Source organism: Cheilinus undulatus, linkage group 1 (genome assembly GCF_018320785.1).
Source record: "Cheilinus undulatus linkage group 1, ASM1832078v1, whole genome shotgun sequence".
Classification (NCBI taxonomy): Eukaryota; Metazoa; Chordata; class Actinopteri; order Labriformes; family Labridae; genus Cheilinus; species Cheilinus undulatus.
The window spans coordinates 15,774,507-15,794,896 of record NC_054865.1 but is presented as its reverse complement, the minus strand read 5'-3'; the positions used below and the strand labels follow the sequence as shown (position 1 = coordinate 15,794,896).

Sequence of the window (20,390 nt, the reverse complement as noted above, 5' to 3'; positions counted from 1 at the left end):
TGAAGTGTGATGGAGACAGAAAGTGTCATGAAAATGAAGGTCGATCTTATCAGTCAGCGGTTCTGACACTCTCTGTTCCATTGATGACTGTCTCTGACCTCTACCACACCAGTTTGAACCAAATAATTGTGCCTTTCATAACAGTGACGTAAATCTAGTGCTTCTTAGACATAATTTATTAGGATGCTGCAATTACAATAAGACAGAACTTGATGAATCCTGAATGAAAATCTGGTGTCTGGATGTTTCAGGATGACAGTACAAAAATAGAGTAGCTCTTCTTTTTCTGCAAATACGCATTATTTCAGTATTAAATTCATAGGAGTGTCAAAGTGAAAACTATCAACACTTGGGTGGTAAAAGATACTGAATGAGCCTTAAATTGGGACTGAGACTGGGTTTATATAAATGGCCCCATCGGGTGGGAGCGAGGATTGACACAACCCAGGTCATGCTCTGGATGTCTTTGTACATTACCAAGGGCCTGGGAAAATAATCTGATGAAAACCAAACAAAAACCACAGCTTTAGGGCAGAGTTATGGGTAGATGTGGCGCTTGAACATAGCCTAGAGTACTGTTAGGGCGCGTAGGAGGGTTGTCACAACCCCCTGTTTGTTGTGTGTATGTTCTAAGCACCTGAAAACTGTTGGTGGTTGCTGGGCATAATGCCAGGGGTGCAAAGGCCCGGACAAAAGAAATGCCATTAAGCTCGACTTTGGCAGCGACACACGTACATGTCAAATGTGCCGACACTGACTCTGGCTGCCCTCTTTCCTCTCTTCAGTCCGGGGTTGTGGAACATCAGGGCCTGTGAAGTACCATTAGCGCTCTGCATGCCTAAAACTTCTGCACAGTACTGTATATATAGTGTTTTTGAGTGTATTTATTGTGTAAAAAGTGGCACTATTGCTCGTGAATTAAATGTAAAAAGGCGCATGATGTGAAAGCCATCAGTGCTCTTGATGGTGACTTATAAAAACCAGCTACTGAGCTAAAATGGATTAAAATGTCCACTTATATTCACTTGTTAAAGCAATGAAAGAATCTATAGATACTGCACACTAATAGGAGTGATAATGTCTTTATATACTTATGTTTGAATCTGTGCTGGTCAAATGTGCTCTTTGTGGGTATGTGAAGTGTTTTGAATCACATTTATTTGATGATGTTATTGGTCATTGCTGTGTGATTCTGGCTGGATTCAGAAATATTTACTGTTAATGTGTCTGAATTATACCAGGAAGGATGGATCATGTCAGTAACCACACGCATGAATAAAACATTCATGTTAACCAGGTGTGGAAAGTAACAAATTCTGAAATCAGTACTTTTGCTTGTACTTAATTCAGTTTTAAGCAGAGTAACTCCACGTTTACCTGAGTACAATACTCTTGTATTTTTTCCACCTCTGTTTACTACAAAGCAGAACATGCCGAGAGAATGATTTCACATCACATCCCAAAACAGCAAAAACTGGAGTGTTGATATCTCAGGGTTTAACATTTTCGACAGGATTTTTACCCCAAAGTGCAATTTTAACTCCATTCTGAGTGAAATGGTCTCCAGTGTTGGAGTTTTTGGACAGTGTTGATCCACCAGTGTTAGTTTAACTCTGTAAGAAGTCAGTTATTTCCCCATCATACCCTTAAGGAGCATGTTTAGAGTGTGTGTTTTATGTGTTCAGTTGTGTTTGGATGTTTCCTGTTGTTCTGGTGTTTTTTTTTTTTGCTTGCGTTTCTGGTGGATTATTATTGTTTTTGGTGTGAGACACATTTGCATTATTAGTGAAGTTATCGACTGATTTAGAGCTCTCATTTGTGACCATTGGTGTCCTTTAAGGATGCATAATGCTTATTCTTCATCAGTATGCATTGCCTTGCTATGAGGTTGACTCTGCTTTCTTTTTTTCCAGTTACTGCAGCTCTGTCTTACTGTAAAATATTACCCTTTTAAAAGTGTAGTTCAACTCTGTGTAGTGTGGATCAATATAGACACTTCTAAAGTGTCAAATTCAGTTTTGCTGTGAATTTGACTTTATTGTAGAGGTGTTATTTTACCTCAACAACATGGTTGGAGATCTGTTCTCTTGTTGTTCTTGCCATTAAGGAAATATCATATTTTACTGGACAGCTCTTCATTAGTTTCTCAGTACTTAAAGTAAACTTTAAATTAACTCAAGTAGATTTATAGACCGGTAATTTTAATTTCAATTACGTATATTAACCAAAGTGACTGTTCTTCTACTTGAATACAATAGTTATTTACTTTTTCCACCACTGATTTTAACACACATTAATAAACTTATCAACCTGTAGCTTCAGTGTTATCTAAAATGTAATGAGCTTTTCTGAACTCAAATCATTTGGTTAGTTAAGTTGTCATTTTTGCGAATCAGATAACAGATTGAAGATGTTAAAGCAGGGCTTTCTGTTTATCTGTCAGGCATATTACCGTCTTTATGGCGCTCTAGAGAGGAGAGACTGGAGATGCAAAAAGCACAGTACTTGCGATGCATCATGGGCATTTTGCTTTGGGTGATGGATGGGGATCTGAATTAGTGTGGTCCTCTTGCTTGCCACAAGTATTATGAGAGCTTTAACTTACCCTTCCAGACTTCCCTTCATCAGCTTTTTGTCTTATGGTACAACATTGCAAAAGAAGACAAAAAAGACCCTTACAGTTAGAATGGAGAAAGTGGAAAGGGCAAACAGGGAGATTGGCGTCTTGCAGCTCCAAAGCCACTATCTGATATTGACTTCTTTTGACATATATGAACCTCTTTTCCAGTTGGCTGCTGATTGGGAGGGCACGTCAACCTTCGCCCTGTACTTATAAAGTGCTGGAAGGATAAAGAAAGGGGAGGGGGTTTTACAGGAACAGAGGTTTGAGGGAGCAGAGTGGCTTAGTGTTTAGCGAAGCGCAACAAACAACAGCCAGAAACAGTAAAATAAAACTACTGGAAGGTGGGGGGTGCTGAGGGGAATCAAAGGAGGGGGGGTCTAAACATTAGAGGCATTTAAGATTGGATGTTTGTGCATCAGTGTCAGCCTGGGTCAGTGGCTGTAGAGCAGGATGGGGAGGTAATGGCTCCCTAAATTGGATTTATTTTCTCAAAGGCGAGAGAGAGGGGACAGCAGTACTGGAGGGTCTCTCTATAGTCCCACAGAGCCCAGAGGTTAATTTAGTAGGGCAAGAACTGCTTTTTCCTCTTGCTCTACTTTATGTCTTCATCTCTAGAATTCCTTTCTCTCCTCTTTCTATTTTTCTAAATCGGTCCCTTGCCAACTTTAACTTGACGTCTCATTTTGCTGGAGATGAGATAACCGTTCCATCATACCTGTGAAAATCCTCCTCGACTGTAGAACGCTCCATAAACAACTTCCTCATACAACTTCTGAGTTTCTCTGTTCTGAGATTGCATTTGTAGGCTAAGAGAAACCAAAGCTTCAGAAAATGCTCTCCCACTCCCACAGCAGGGTGTCTTTGTAGCTCAGAAATGGTGTGTGTGTCTGCAGACTTGTGTTGTGTGTTAGTTGTGGGATTGGATAAGTGAGACCAGGCTTGCTGCCAAAGGGAGAGAGGTAGGGGAAAGAGAAGACAGAAGAAAGAGGGAGAGAAACAGAGGCATAGGGATGTTGCTTGTTGGACTTTGTTGTCTTCCCTGTAGATGTTAAAGTGTGCGAGTTTTTGCACAAACGCACGCACACTCTTTGCCAGGATCAAAGTCATCGTCTCAGTAGAAGCCCCGCTGTTGTACATCCAGCTCTACCACATCCTCATCGATCTTAAGGATGACATCTCTTGTTTACAATTAGAGAAAAATACTCGGGCCGTGTTTTTACCACTCTGCCTGCTTTTTTCCATTTTACCATAAATTCCCCTGAGAGAATAGTCGATCTGTCTATTTTTACAGGGAGTTGGTTTATGTGAGACAGTGGATAAAAGCGCCTGAGGTAGAGAGAGAGGCTGCTGCAGCATCAACAGGCCTATTCTTTCCTTTTCTCTCCCTGCCTCTCCGCTCACAGGACGGGCTCCATGAACACTGACAACCATGACGGTCACAGGTCCTCCTGAACAATGACTAAGACTCTCTCTGTCTCTCTCTATCTCCTCTAGGCTGACTCGGGGCCTCGCGGGGCCAGCAGGGAGCGTCTGGGTGGAGAAGGGGCCCTCCCGCAGGAGAAGGGCGGCCCCTCAGTCCCAGCCCACCTCCTGGGAAACCCCTATGCCTTTGGTCTATCGCCTGGTGCTGTCATGCAGGATTCACGTTTTCAGCCACTAAAGTGAGTCACACATTGTTCTGAATGTTCACAGGATGTGCAGAGATATTTTGCTCTTGATCCAAAGGGTTTTAGTAGAGCTTGATCAATATCTCATTCGACCAGTATTACAGTGCTGATATGGGCCTGTAACACATTAATCGCTATTTGTATAGATGTTCCAGGGAAAGCATTGATAAACCGTTTTAAAGCAGAACATTGAGTGCAAAAATCACTGGACTCTGCTTGTTTCTTCTAACATGTGATTAAACTCTGTATAGTTAAAAATACTGTGCGATTTGTCTGCAGTACACATATCATAATAACACAGCTGAGCAGACAGAGGTACTGTTAAATTTATTTGATTTATATCTCAGGTTTTATATAAGTGCACAATACAAGAAGGGAAGTTGTGTTTTTTTTCATGTCGGCTTTATTATTTCCCCATGTTCTAAATGTGTGCATCAAGCTCCAAAACAAAAACAGACAAAAAACATTGTTTCTTTTTTCTACTACCTGTCCTCCAACACCCTTAAGTTTCACCCAAGGATTAGAAATATTTATCTAGAGATTTCTCAAGAATAAGGTGTTAAATACATCATAATAATTTGGCCTTTTACCAATTAATAACTTGGAAATATGATTATTTTGAGGAAGTATTTACCTAGTATTAATCTATTAATTATCAACTAACTTACAACTTACAAGGGCTATGCTTAGGGGTTCAGGTTTGAGGGTTAGGGTAAAATACCACATACTTACCAGAAAACGGCCTCAATATTACAAAAATTAGGGTAAAGGTTAATGGTTAGGGTGAAATACCACCTGTTTACAAGGGAACTGCCACAATACTACAAGGAATTTCTTGATAATGAATATATTTCTTCTTGGTAAACATTAAAAGTTCCAGGTTATTAATTGGTAAAATGCCAACTTATTACTAGGTAATTACCAACTTATTCTTCAGAAATTTACTTGGAAATTTGAAATAAAGTTCTACCAAAATGGGCTCAAATAATGCTTCCACAATGAATATTTTCTACACAAATCTGAATCAGTACCAGTCTTAAAATGCCTTATCAGTTCAGCTTTAGTTACTGCATGTTTGGATTTAAGTGCACAATCGATAATTCAAAGCTTTACAAAACTCACTGGAATAAGCAGCCACTGCAAACATTTGTTTTAGTGGTGCTGAGAAATAATACGAATTTATAGTTTCTTGACACTAATTGTATTTTCTCACAAGTTTCTATGAGTGCGTCAGCATCTAACTCTGCCTTTTATTCTCCTCTGAATTTGTTACTTTCAGTCTGCCCAGACAGTTGCCGAATGCAGTGCCCCCAGGTCCCGTACCGGAAGAGTACCTCCGTGGTTTCCGGCCCTACGCCACGACTGAGGATGCCCTCCGCATGCCCTCTTTGCCCTTGGGCCTGGACCCTGCCACTGCAGCGGCTGCAGCTGCCTACTACCACCCCAGCTACCTGCCCCACCCTTCCTTCACGCCGTACAGGTAAGCGCCTGCATTAATTTGTTTTGTTGACTTGGCAGTGATTTCCTCTGAGAGCATTTTGTGCAAACCAGCGCGTATGACTGAACCGAGTGTTTGCATTGCTAATACTCAGCACTAAACACATTAGTGTATAGCTGACCTTGGATTCATGGCCCCAGAGGTAAAATATTTTGTTGATGTTCTATATTTCTGTATTAACTGGATGGGAGACTTTATAGAGTGTAAGAGAGTTGGATGTGGGAGGGAGTTGGAGGGAGATGTGGCTGAGAAAAATGGCAGTTTATTATTTTGAAATAATACACATAAATACGACATGGATAAAAAGTAACACACACATATACACATGGGCCTACCCACAGAATTGTCTGGGCCCCTGAAAACCCAGTGAATAGATCCTCCCCAGTAGTGATATATTGATGATATCAATACATGTGGCATGTCTATCAAACTGTCATCAATTTTTATATCTTTTTGCCTCTGTAACCCATTGTTACTGCTTTTTAACTACTGTTTGCCTTTTTTTCTGGCCTTGTTTGCCTGTTTTAGCACACTTTTGCCGCTGTTTTTCCATTTTGCCACTTTTTACCAATTTTTGCCACTCCTAACTACTTTTCACCATTTATTTTACCAATTATTGGCACTTCTTGTCAACTTTTTACCAATTTTTAGCTTGTGCCTCTTTTTGTAATTATTATATTCATTTTCCCTTTAAAATTATTCAATACCCTCTAGTACTTTACTCTCTGCCACTCTGAAGTTTGTGCACATCACCTTAACCATGATGTAACTTTCTTAATAGTTCATAACAGGGTCCATCCACACTGTCAACATTACTAAAAAAGGCTAATTTATTTTAAGAAAAGGGGCTAGCATTTTGAAAAAAGTCTTTACTGTGCTACAGCATAAATAAATTAATTAAGGTGTTTCTTTGGTAAGACTGATTGTTGTAATTAAGTTTAAATGTAAAATATTGATATCACAGATTAATTTTTCAATAGACCATGATTTTCCTGACCTCCATGGGCCCCCTATATACCTGGGCCCGGGAAAGCGCTTCCTTTTATCCTCCCAGATATAAGACTCTGCAAACTCGCAGTGTGTGCAAGAATGAAGTCTACGAAAATAAGCGACATCAAGTATCCCTTAAAAGTTAAATTTACATTCTGAGCACAGGGATTTCATCACATTGAATGCAGTGAAACAAAAGTTTTAAATACTCCCTCCTCTGACAGACTATTAAGTACTTTTGTTTTTAAAGTATCCTGGTCAGTTGTGTCAATTATGTAGAAATAGCCCATTATGCCCATGATGCTTCTGGGTTTGCTGAGCTTCATTTCTGTATAAAAGAAACAAAGACATCTGGCTTATTTGAGAGTTTTCTAAATCTACTACCTCAAAGATGTATTTTCTTTTTCATTACCTAGCCTGTATTTAACATATGGATATAATATGAACATAAATGATAAGACATGGCTGATTTACCACTTAACACAACTTATGTGGTGCTTGTTCATGTGTGCCAATTACGGTAAAAGCACTGCTGAATTGTTTATACATCTGGAATGAGATATATCCCATCTGCCAATGTGGTTTTATCAATTTATGAATAAGGAGGTTTTCTGTCAGATTTTGATGTTTCTTAAAGTGACAGTCAGAGGAAATGTACGCAGCTCAAATCTAAGTGCAATATTTGTCAGAAAAGTACATGAATTTTTAAACATATACTACGTTGGATCATGTGGACTGTGTGTGCTGGGATGGAGCCTGCTTGCTTTGGGCTATCACACAGGCTGCATGCCCCGGTCTGTCAACCCAGCAAGATCAGAGGACTGCAGCACCCATCACACACTGCGCTGTAATGGATTTAATGAGGGGATGAGCTGTGGATGTCACACACACATACACAAAAACACACATCAGCACACAGCACAGTGTCTTGCTAGCTGCTGGGCGGTGATTGAGATTATCTGACAGACTCTGCTGCTTCCTTGAAAGATGGAGGACTCTCTGATGTCACAGGCAGGTTAATGAAAGTGAATGCTGTACTGTCACACAGGAAGACTGACTCTCTCTCTTTTTCTTTTTTCTTATTGCAACCCTTATCTCCCAGGATGGATGACCCGTTCTGCCTCTCTGCTTTGAGGTCACCTTTCTATTCGCTGCCAGCAGGGGGAGCTTTACCCCCCATCCATCCCTCTGCTGTTCACATGCACCTACCAGGGGTGCGCTACCCTGGTGATTTTACACACCCTTCACTGTCAGCACTGCAGTCTGAGAGGTAAAGTCAGCTTATTTCACCTGTAATGCAATCATAAGTAATAGCACTGTTTTCACTGACAACTCCTTTGCACTTCTGCCTCCTTGTCCACTTTTCCTTTGTTTCAGGCTTCAGCTGGAGGATGAGCTGCGGCAGAGAGAGAGGGAGCGCGAACGGGAGCGTGAAAAGGAGAGAGAGCGTGAGGCGGAGAGAGAGAAGGAGCGGGAGAGAGAACGAGAGCGGGAGAGAGAGCGAGAGAAGGAGCTGGAACGGGAAAGAGAGCGAGAGAGAGAGCGTGAGAGAGAACGGGAGAAGGAGAGGGAGAGAGAGAAGGAGCTGGAGAGACAGAAGGAGAGAGCACTGAGGGAGAAGGAGCTGCAGGCATCCAAGGCCATGGAGAGCCACTATCTGGCTGAGCTCCATGCCATGAGGGGGCAAGAAGACCGAACCAAGCCTGAGAGACTCACCCCAAATCGGGCCGGTATGTGTCTATGTTGCCCCTGTAGCTTCGTTAAGTTTCGGCTTGCCAACACATAACCATACAATTAGAAATCAATCACAGAGCTCAAAGAGTAATATACTTACATTTTAGTATGACAGCATGAAAAGGCTTTAGACCACCACTAGCCTTGTCGTTTTAGCAAAGTTTTGATGACCATTTATATTTTTTTGCCATTCTTTATCAAGGGACAAGCAGAAAATGTTTAGAAAATTTAGTGTGACTTTCCTCTGCACTTAGAGCATCTTGAACTCTTTAAGGGAGACTGTATTGACATTTATACAAGATTTCTTTTAGTACTTTCCAGAGTTCATCTTTAGATGTCTTTTATTTCTTTCTCTGTCCCTATGATCCCATACTGTCCCAAAACTTTAAGGATTGGTCTCTGTGGAGACCACAGTGTTTTTTTTTCTTCAAAATATTTTGTTTTATTAGCCTGGGGTCATTGTCATGCTGAAAATAAAACAATTCCCAACAGGAGCTTTCCAGAGGGAATGGCATAGTGATTTACAATGACATTGCTCTAGTGGTGGCCTAAGTCTTTTGCATTGTACTTTAAATGCAACAACTTATGACAGTGTATTTTGTCATTTGCTAACCTAATTGATGAAAACACTTTTTTCTGCTGCTGGAAGTGGAAAACTTATCGTTTCGGGACAATAAAGTTAACTTTTTAAGGATTTAGTTTGTTAACTATTAACATACAGTGCCTATAGAAAGTGTTTACCCCCTTGGATGTTTTAGCATTTTCTTTATTTATGAATCTATTATGGTCAATATAATTTGGCTTTTTTGACTTTGACTTCTTCAAACTTTATAATGTTAAAATGAAAACAGATCTCTACAAAGTTATGTCAATTACATAGAAATATGTAATGTACAATAAGTAACAGCATAAATATTCACCTACTTCAAGTCAATATTTAGTAGATGCTCCTTCGGCTGCCATCACAGCACTGAGTCTGTGTTAAATTCTCTATTGGACTGAGGTCTGGGCTTTGACTCGGACTCACCTCTTTGTCGTTAAACCATTTCTGTGTAGCTTTCGCTGTATGCTTCAGGTCATTGTCCTGCTGGAAAATTAAATCTTTTCTGAAGCTGTATTTCTCTTGCAGACTGAATAAGATTGTCCTTCTGCATTTTCCTTTATTCTGCTACAGTCATTTTACCCTCTACCTCTACAAGCCTTCCAGGGCTGGCTGCAGAGAAGCATCCCCACAGCATGATGCTGCAGCTACCATGCTTCACAGCGGTCATGGTGTGTTTGTGGTGATGTGCAGTGTTTGGTGTTTGCCAAGCAAAGCGTCTGGCCTGATGGCCAAAAAGCTTGATATTTTTCTCATCAGACCACAGAACTTTCTTCCACTTGACCATGGAGGCTCCCACATGCCTTTTGCTGAACTCTAGTTGAGATTTAATGAGTTTCCTTCAACAGTGGCTTTTGCTTTGCCATTCTCCCCTAAAGCTGGTGAAGAATCTGGGTAACAGAGTCTCTCCCATCTCAGCTGCTGAAGCTTGTAACTCCTTCAGAGTAGTCATAGGTGTCTTGTTGGACTCTCACTAGTCTATTTCTTGCAGAGTCACGTAGTTTATGAGGAAGGCCTGATCTAGGCAGATTTACTGATTGGCCATATTTCTTCGATTTCTTGATGATGGACTTAACTGAGCTCTGGGGGATGTTCAGTGCCATTGAATTTTTTGGAATCCATCCCCTGACTTACATTTTTCAATAACCTTTTCTCTGAGTTGTTTGGAGTGTTCTTTTGACTTCATGGTGTAATGGTAGCCAGGAATTCTGATCAACAGGTGACTTGACCCTCCAGACATAGGTGTCTTTATACTACTATCACTTGAGACACATTCACCGCACTCAGGTGATCCCTATTTCACTAACTGTGGGACTACTAGCACCTAGGACCTCTGTTGAGGTCAGGGGCAAGTACTTACGCAGTTACTTTTGTGATTTTTTTGTCTAAAAAGCTGATCTATATTGACCGTGATTGATTTATAGAATCAACAAAAAGGTGAAGTATCCAAGGAGGGGTATATTTCTGTGTATTGCTGTCTATTTATGAAAGACTTTTGAAAATATTTTCTCCCAGTTTTATAGAAGTTATTGAAGGAATGACTTTTCAAAGACAACAATCATTGTTTTGGGTCTGATATAAATATCTTTGTCTCCAATGGCAGATAAAGCCAAAGAGCCCATCCCTCCACCTCCTAAACCGGTCCCTCCTGGGCTTCACTCTGCAATGGTCCAGCCACATCATCCTGTCCCTGGTCTGATCTCAGGCCACGGCCTCTACATGGGGCCCAGCACTGTAGGGGCGGGTCTTCCGGCATCATTACTCGCTCAGAGGACCAACGAGGAAGAGAGGTGGTTAGCACGGCAACGCAAGCTTAGGCAGGAGAAAGAGGACCGTCAGTACCAGGTGTCTGAATTCCGCCAGCAGGTTCTGGAGCAGCACCTGGACCTGGGCCGTCCAGGTGACACAGCAGATCACAGAACAGACTCACACAGGTAAGACAAAAGTCAAAACAACAATTGCAGGAATTCAAAACCTGCTTTATGCTATGGCAGGGTTTATTCCACTTAACCTTGAATAAGCATTGCTGGTGTTGTCTGATAGAGACAAGCAGTTCTGGGGTCTGTGGGACAATAATGCTCAGCGCAAACACTATTTTTGGGGTGCTTGGCTGCCTCTGCTCGCCCAACAGGGACAGTTGTGCCTGTGTTTTGAAGCCTCAGAAGCTGGCAGGCTTTAGAAGTTTGTTTTCAGGCAGGACTGGAAAAAAGATAAACCCTGTCAGAAGCATCACGTCGACTCTATTTCTGTCCAAGCCTCCTTCCAGGCCTGACATGTAGGCAAACAGGCAGCTATGTTTAGGTTTGATGAAGCCTGCTGTAAAAAGAGGGGGTCCTGATGACTGCTGTTTCATGAATAGTTCACAGGGGTTTCAAACAGGCAGCGAGTTGGACAGCTAAGATACACAAAGGCTAATTCTCAGCTAATCCTCTCAACCTTGCACAGCATAAGCTCCCTGCTTACCTTCCTTTGTTGCTGTGCCTGTGTTTGTGTTGTTGTGTTTAATTCCAAAGTGAGGTTGTGGTTAATGCTGAACTGGTAGGACGGGGAAGATACACACTCATCTGCTATCAGTAACATGACGGTGTAATCGCCCAATCACAGCTCACAGGCTGCAGATTGAAGATAACACACACACACATTTACTCACTAACACACACATGCACAGCGATGCAAACACAAACAGGGAGGCAAAGATAATCTGACTGGTCATGCAGCGTTTCCTCCTGCCAGGTTTGATTTAGAAAGATGTTTAAGATGGCCTGCCATCTCTCTTTCTTTCCTTCTCACTATTGCTGTTTATTAGCACCATTAGCCCATTAGATCTCTTTCACCTCATTTAGTATATGATAAATCCATCTTTTCCCTACCTTTCATATGTCAGTCATTTCCCCCCACATGTCAGGAAGACATTTCTTCTGGCCTTTCTTTAGTAGAAGCTCTGAAGTTTCCCTTTTCCTCTCTGTGCATGTGCATGTGTGTGCGGCCTGTGTCCCACACTACAAGGACCAAACAGATCAAAAACAGGCCAGTATATCTGGAGGACATTGTGTGCCTTGGCCACATCCTCACTCTGCTCTGGGCTACTCTGTCTGGGCTTGATAACACTTCTTCACACACACACACACGCTGCACACACGCTCTTGGCAAGACTTAACTCGCTGTGGTGTTTTGTTGTAGGTAAAACTGGAAAGACTGTTGATCATTTTAAAGGAATTGCTCTGTATCTAAACAGATGGCCTCTCTTCTGTTGTATCTCTGCAGATCAATACCAAATCACCATGACCCCGGAAGCCGGGACATGCACCCTCACCTAGGCGCCCCTCCACCCCTTATCTCCCCGAAACCTCCACAGCCCCTACGAGACCATCACCCTCCACCTCCCACCACTCTGTGGAACCCTGCATCTCTCATAGAAACATCCTCAGAGTCCAGACGGAACCACGAGCCCTCAGGGATGGGACACTATGAGCTCAGTCGACTGCCCCTGGGGCCCTCCAAGTATGAAGACGGAACACGGCGGAAAGAAGGGGGAGCCATGGAGAAGTATCCCCCTTTGAGGGGTCCTCAAGGCCTGCCGGAGCCCAGCACATTCCTTGCTGATCTGGAGAAATCCACTCAGAGCTTCTTCAGCCAGCAGAGGTCGTCGCTGTCCCTGACGAGTCAGTACGATTTGGAGGGAGCTGTGAAAAGAGGAGATACTGGACCAAAGAGCCTGCAGGGACACCCAGGACACAGTAGACATGGTCAAGGACTAGGACTGGTGGCTGGGTCAGGTATGGGACAAGTGTCCATGCTGGGGATGGGCCCAGATACGACACTGATTTATGACGAGTTCCTGCAGCAGCACAGACGGCCAATCAGCAAGCTGGACCTGGAGGAGAAGAGGAGGAGGGAGGCCAGGGAGAAAGGTGCACACTGCATAAACACACAGCTGATAACACCCACCTTTACATTCTTTGAAAAGCCTCAAATGTTACTCAACTCTGAATTCTGTCAGTTAAACACAATAGTGTGGTTAACAAAAAGCTTGAACTAGTTCATCACCTAATCACACAGGTTTAGAAACCTGCAAGAAGTTGTTGGGGTTTTTTTTCTGTTGGACGCCTTTTTAGGTTTTTCTAGCACTAGACCAGCATTTCCCAAACTTCAGTACGCCACAGCCCTAAGGGAAACCTAAAAATATTTTCCGGGGCCCACTAAATCCTTAATGCAACTGTAACATCAGATTTAAAGTGTTTACCCTACCTTTTACATACAGAGAATGACTTTTTAGAGACATTAAAAATAATAGGAAAGTCTTTGTTGAGTCACAAAGTAAAATTAACAAAGCCCTAGCGTTCATTATGTTTTAAGCTGGCATCTGCAAAGCCACCTATATTTTCTTTTCTAATGTTCATCTCCATATGACCCTACAAATGCCTAAGTATTCATTTCTTATCATTGTGATGTGCCATGTTAAAAAAGAGTGTCACCAGTCAAACCAAAAACAGTTAAACCATGACACTGGTTCTGTACATCATATAAACTAAATTATGAAAAGCTGATTTTTTTTTTATTCTGGGATTTACAATCATTCCATTACTGATCTGAAAAATCTTCCATTTTTTAAAAATAGGTGTATGTTTTCTGTTTATTACAAATTACCTCTGGTGGCTCACCTACTGTACCTCCAGGGCCCACAAGAGGGCCGCAGCTCACACTTTGGACAGCACTGATCTAGACCAGTGCTTCCCAAAGTATGGGCCAGGGGGGTCTCTTTCCTCATATAAAAGCAATAAACATGATTTTGAAAATTAAAATCAAGTTTTAACTCGCCTTATGTGACAAGAAGAGGCACAGGTTATAAGAAGTTAGATAACTTTTAATCATAGATCCTAGCCACTTAGTTTCTTTTTCCTCTGTAAGCCCTCTCTTTTGTCATTCTAATGAAGCTATCCATACAATGCCTTGAACTTAGGTGACTTTCTGTGGTCTTTAAAGATTAGATCAACATCATTTACAGATATTCAGCGTCTTTTTGACCATTTTTCAGTTGTTTTTTCTACTAGCTTAGCATCAGCCACCATATCCTCTCAAAACAGATGTCACATGGGCTGTGACAACCAGTGGCAGGCTGCTCTGTCATCACATCTTATTTTACCCAACGACACGTGTATAGAGGAGAGGTCCTGCAGACAGGAATGGCTTTGAATAATCGCTCATAGTCAGCAAATTAAAAAAAATGCATAGACTTTTTTTTTTAAATAAGTCAATATTTTAAAGATTTTCTTTTTTTTTTAATTTTTTATCATAGAATAATTTTTTTCACTTTTTGGTGCCCAATGGATGGGAGAACAAGTATGTGTGCAAAAAAAGTCTTAGTCTTGATTGTTTACTTTGTGTTATATAAAAAAAAAGTTTGTGTGTTACTCTCTGTTTAGCCTTTCCTTCTTCCTTTGTAGTAGTTGTTTAATTGCAATTATTCATAAAGTCAGACGCCTCAGTGCTAATTAACTCCAAGTGAAAACCCAGTATATTAACACAGCTTATAGTGTAAAGAGCAAAGACTTGACTGACAAAGTTTTACTCCAGTCTTGTCTTCCCTACTCAGTATTTCAATCCTCAGCATTCAGCTGGCAGCCCTAGAAAACCATAATTGATTTCTTATTTAACCGTCACACTTTATAACAGGACTTAAAAGTGGGGCTTCATTAGTAACCTCTTTGTTTGCTGCAGGTTACTACTATGAGCTGGATGACTCATATGATGAGAGTGATGAGGAGGAGGTGAGAGCGCATCTCAGGAGAGTAGCAGAGCAGCCGCCACTCAAATTGGATGACTCCACAGAGGTAACACTGCTAACACTTTGTTTTGCTTTCTGTGCTTTTTCTCATAAAGACTCACAAGACAACTCAGGAAAAAAAAACATTGCATTGAGATCTTTTTTATTTTCAACTCATCACAGAAACTGGACTTCCTGGGAGTGTTTGGCCTCACCACTGTGGCACGGCGGGACGAGCTTGTACATCAAAAGAGAAGGAAGAGGAGGAGGATGCTCAGGGAACGAAGCCCCTCACCGCCTGCCTCACAGTCCAAACGCACGCCTCCTCCTCCACCTCCCCACCTCAGCACGCGTTTCACCCCGGAGGAGATGGACCGAGCTCCAGAGCTGGAGGATAAGAAGCGGTTCCTTACAATGTTCAGACTATCCCACGTCACTGTGCAGCAGAGGAGAGGTAAGGAAGAATTCAAATTAAACGCAAAGATACTTCATTAACTCATCTCAGTCCATGGAAATATCTGTCCTTGAGTATCTGCCACTTAATCTACAAGCTGCTCTGTCAGTATACACCTGTTTTGCTCTTGAAGCTGTTGTTAGTTTTGATGGCAGGTTTTACTGGCTCAACAAACGCCATTGGCTCACTGAAGCCTTTTACACAAAACATAATGTGAGCGTATATCCTGTTGCCAGTTTCATACAGCAGGCTTATCTTCTCTACTCTGTTGTCATCACAAACAACATGCTAAGAGGTGAATTTTGTTTGTCTTTTGAGTCATATGTCCCTTGAGAGTTACTGTAGCAGTTGTTGCTGTAATCTGGCTTGCTGTGTGACTAAAGCCAGATCCATGGCTGGAGTGGGTTTTCCTCTGTGTTCCATTTTCTTTTCTTACATTTTTTTCTTAAACTATATGAACAAAAATATGTGGCCACACTTTTTAATTCTTGAATTCAGGTGTTTTGATCAGACTCATTGCCACAGGTGTATAAAATCAAACTCCTAGCTGTGTAGTCTCCGTTTGCAAACATTTGTGATATAAAATGGGTCGTTCTGAAGAGCTCCTAGTCTTTAAGTGTGGTACTGTGATGGTTGCTACTTTTGCGATTAGACGGATATTCCACAGTCACCTGTAAGTTATATTATTAACAAGTGGAAGCATTTAAGAACAACAGCAACTCAGCCACAAAGCAGAGAACCACAACCACATATCACAGAGTGGGGTCAATGACTGCTAAGGCGCATAGTGCGTAAAAGTCTCCAATAGTGCATGTTAGCCTCACACCACTAAGTTCGATGCCATGCTTTGGGTGGAGTGGTGTAAAGCACACCAACACTGGACTTTGGAGCAGTGGAAACGTGTGACAATGACGCTTCTCTGTTTGGCAGTCAGATGGGCAAGTTTGGGTTTGGCAGATGCAGGGAGAACATTTCCTGCCTGACTGCACTGTGCCAACTGTGAAGTTTGCTGGAGGAGGGGTAATGGTATGGGGCTGTTTTTCAGGGCTATGCTACAAGGCTATGCTTCCAACTTTGTGGCAGTAGTCTGGGGAAGGTCCTTTTCTTTTTCAACATAACTGTGGCTCAGTGTAAAAAGTAATGTTTATTAAAACATTGTTTGACAAGCTTTATGTGGAAGAACTTGACTGGCCTACACAGAGCCTGGACCTCAATCCCATGGGGCTCCTTTGGGGTGAACTGGATGACCTGGAGATTGCAAGCCAGGCTTTCTCATCCTACATTATAGATGCTCTATTCAATGAATGAGCACAAATCCCTACAGAAACACTCTAAATCCTGTGGAAAGCCTTCTAAAAAGACTGTAGGCTGCTATAGCAACAAAAGGGAGGCAAAACTCCATATTAAAGTACATGTATTTGAATACAGTGTCATTACAGTCCTTGTTAGTGTAGTGGTCTGATGGCCAAATACCTTCGTTCATGTAGTGTGCTTCTTATAATTTCTTACCAAGTATATTCAGTCAGACACACCTGGAAAGTTCACATGAAATGCTAAATTAGTCAAAATACTGCAGATTGAGGCAGTGTGTTTATGGTGGCAAGTATAGAACCATTACTTAAATAATGGCGGCCACATCGAGACTCAAGTACTCATCCCATCCCTCAGTATGTATCCTTGGGGTATCCTGAGTATAACTGAGCACACACTATGTGGAATATCACAGGGGACAAAATGATAGCCACTTGAGAAACACGCTGACTGTAGAAAGAAACACACACTGAATAAAATCAGATTTTATTCAACTCAAATTTACAAAGTAATGTGTACAAAGTCACTTTATGCCATCTCCTGTGACTTCTTCCTTGTTTTTTTCATTTTTTATGTGAATTTTAGCCAAAAATGAGTCCAAATCTATCATCATTTCCTGTTGCCCATCCTACTGTGTTGGTATTCTCTAAAGTCAAATTTGAGCAATAACAATTTGTAAGATGTCCAGATTTGACAGTTTGGGGATGGTGCTTCATTATGTTATCTGTTGGGTCTCTCACAAAATTTGCAAAGATTTCAGATAACTTATAGATTTGGCCAAGCTTAAGCTGCATTTCCACTGCATGATCTTTCTGCAGAGACTTGAATCTTGTCAGGTACTTTGTGTTTTTCCTCAGCAGGGAACGCGGTCTTAATGACGTCCTCGGGAATTAATTCCAACCACAAAGAGGTCCCTGCCTTGGGGGTAGTATTTTCCAAAAGTACAGGGATTTTTGGGGTGGATCCTGCAGCGCTTAAAATTTTAATTGGTTGAGTATGCGTGGCTTGTTTGCACATGAACTAATTTACCTGTTCTTCATGGGTTTTTAGACCTGTGTGTAAACACAAACATCAAGGACCTGGAGGAGCCTTAAAGTCTCTTAAAAACGTCCCAGGTCCCTTCGCTAGAAAACCCAAGCTTTGTTGGTGTTCAAAGCTTCTCTAAAAACCTGGTGATTGTTTACCAAGTGTTTTGTTTAATTATGTTTCAAGTAATTAATTAGTGTAAGACTAAACTGTGCACAACAATCCCTCTTAGCTATTCTTAATCAAATAAACCATGGCTCCCTTATTATTTAAGTGTGCTGCAAGCTTTCATTGTTTCATTTAGTGGTAACATTTCAAAATTAAGTAAAATAAATGGCTTTTGTTACATTTATAAACACTTTAGTATTTTCTAGAGGTATAGCAATTGCCTCAAAACCACTGCATCAGACAGCTGACCCATTCTAAGCTACACAGCTCATCCTCATCTTTTACCCATATCATGCATCCTGTCTTTGACATCTCATTTCAGCAGAAAAAAGAAGACTGATTGCACGCTCCTTTAGTTTTCAGAGAGAAGTAGTCATCCTCAGCCGCCTCTAAATCCTGCTGACGCTTCACTTCAGCTGAGCCCTGCCTGCTTGAAACGCGCCGTCTGCTCATTAACATGTTGACTCAAGCCTGCAAGGAAATCATGCAGGGGTCAAACAATGAGCATGTCTGCCTTAAACCTCTATATTATAAGCAGCATATATTAGACGGTGTATGCATAATGTAAAGCTTTACAGTGCCCTAGTTAGCAGAGCAGATTGCTGTCAAGGTCCTGTCTCTAGACACGTGTATATACACACAGACACACACAGTGACTGGAACTGGGAGTGGCAGCAGTGGGCTTACAGTGATCCTCGTCTAATCCTCTTGATTTACTGTTTGCTGCCTACAGATGGCAACGTGCAGCCTCCTACACTCCACCTCCTTACACACACATAAATGTGGAGACACAGGTGAATGTGGTGCACACATAGGAAATATGCTACAAAAATTTACTCAGCATGTTTTTCTTCTCTCTGTCTCTTAGATAATGAAAGGGTGGTGGAGCTGCTCCAGGCCATTAAAGAAAAGAGCGTAACCTTGGATACTATCAGGCATGCCCCTCATCCGCTGTGTAAGAGCCCTCCAGCCCCGCTCTCTGGTGAGACACAAGCTAATGAACATAATCATGCACACAGTAGTATCAGGATGGGGCTGTATGTACTCACTTAACAGTGTATCTCAATGCATCTACATGTTATAATTGCAGTGCCCCATCTGCAGTAATGTTGACCTCATCGGGACTAACACATGTTCAAATGATTACAGATTCTGCATTAGCCCCGCCTTCTTCTGAATCAGAGGACCACCACAGTGTCAGACCACATAGCCCCCCCTCACAGTGCCCGGCGTCCCCCAATGGCCACCCAAAACCCCTTGGGGAAACATTAAGACCAAAGGAACCCCCCTCTCCAGCTGTCTACCCAGACAAGGCCCGGGGGCCCAGTGAGGGGCCAATCTCTAAGAGAAGCTCCAGCCTGCTGAACAGCTTAAGGCCCCCGCTCCCCCTGCAGGCAAAAGAGGGGCTTCACAGCGTCAATGGACGTACCAAACCCTGGGACAGCTTCACCCCAGAGGAATTTGCTCAACAGTTCCATGAATCTGTGCTTCAGTCCACCCAGAAGGCTTTGCAGAAACACAAAGGTAAGTCAGACAGGAAAGACTGGTAAGGACTTGAGTTTGACTGATGAGGGACTATAGCATGCCAGGGAAGGCCACCTACTAATAATCAGGCTGAGGTAAGAGGGACATGTCAAACCAGGTTCTCACTTAATCAGTCTCTTTATGTTCACTCTTTAAGTCACAGGCTGCATTTTTGTACATCTAATGCTTTTATATTTTTAAATGATAACCATAAAAATGTTTTTCTCTTATTAAAATTGTTTTTGTCATAGTTTTAGCTTCACGTTGAAAAGCCTGGTCATCAAAATAAAGTAAACAGGCAAATAATAGTAATATTCTGTAAAATCACAGTTTCAGACATGAATATTTGGGTGCTAGCAGAACACCCACAAGCAGAGGCTATAGTCCCCGACACACTGGTTGGGGGATCGATTTCCAGTTTCAGTGCATGTGTGGTGCATGTCTCCCAAATCTCTCCCCATACTTCCTGTCTCTTTATTATTGTATGACAAAAATCAGATTTGTTCCTATTGCCTAACATTCTGAAGGAAAAGAAAGTTTATTTTAGAGCTAGTCAGCAGTTTAGCCCACAGGTAGGGTGGTTATCATTTTAAACATTTATTCACTGACTCTTCCCCTCCTTTTCTTTCTTCTCGTCCTTTAGGAGGAGCGTCAGGGATGTCAGAGTCATCTCACCTCCAGGAGTCGTCTGTTCACTACAACCTCCCTGAGCTTCAGAGTGCTCCCGGCAGACCGCAGCAGCCTCATTCACAGCCTCACACAAACACGCATTCATTTCCTCATTCGCTGTCACACTCTCACTCTCAGCCCAACGGGCAGCACTTCTCCGTTCAATACCACCGGGAGGCCTCGGGGACGAGGGAGGACCTGTCGGGTCCAGATGACTCTGAGGAGGAGGATGATGAAGAGGAGGAGGAGGCTCCTGCTTCAAAGTGGCAGGGGATTGAATCGATTTTTGAAGCATATCAGGAATACGTTGAAGGTAAGCGGTCATCCTGACTTAATCTTTTTTTATTCTTTTTTTTTTCTG

General features: G+C 42.1%; 1 protein-coding gene across 2 annotated transcripts in view; it reads left to right on the top strand.

Annotated features, from left to right (window-relative positions):
- gse1b (Gse1 coiled-coil protein b) overlaps positions 1-20,390 on the top strand; it is a 299,516-nt gene that overhangs the window by 274,912 nt on the left and 4,214 nt on the right. For both annotated transcript variants that reach the window (XM_041783169.1, XM_041783160.1), the window contains 11 exons: positions 4,118-4,284; positions 5,570-5,770; positions 7,881-8,048; positions 8,156-8,508; positions 10,717-11,047; positions 12,378-13,024; positions 14,832-14,944; positions 15,061-15,331; positions 18,705-18,818; positions 18,986-19,360; positions 20,004-20,342. In XM_041783169.1, coding sequence (XP_041639103.1) covers positions 4,118-4,284; positions 5,570-5,770; positions 7,881-8,048; positions 8,156-8,508; positions 10,717-11,047; positions 12,378-13,024; positions 14,832-14,944; positions 15,061-15,331; positions 18,705-18,818; positions 18,986-19,360; positions 20,004-20,342 — 3,079 coding nt within the window. The remainder of the gene's footprint in view (positions 1-4,117; positions 4,285-5,569; positions 5,771-7,880; positions 8,049-8,155; positions 8,509-10,716; positions 11,048-12,377; positions 13,025-14,831; positions 14,945-15,060; positions 15,332-18,704; positions 18,819-18,985; positions 19,361-20,003; positions 20,343-20,390) is intronic.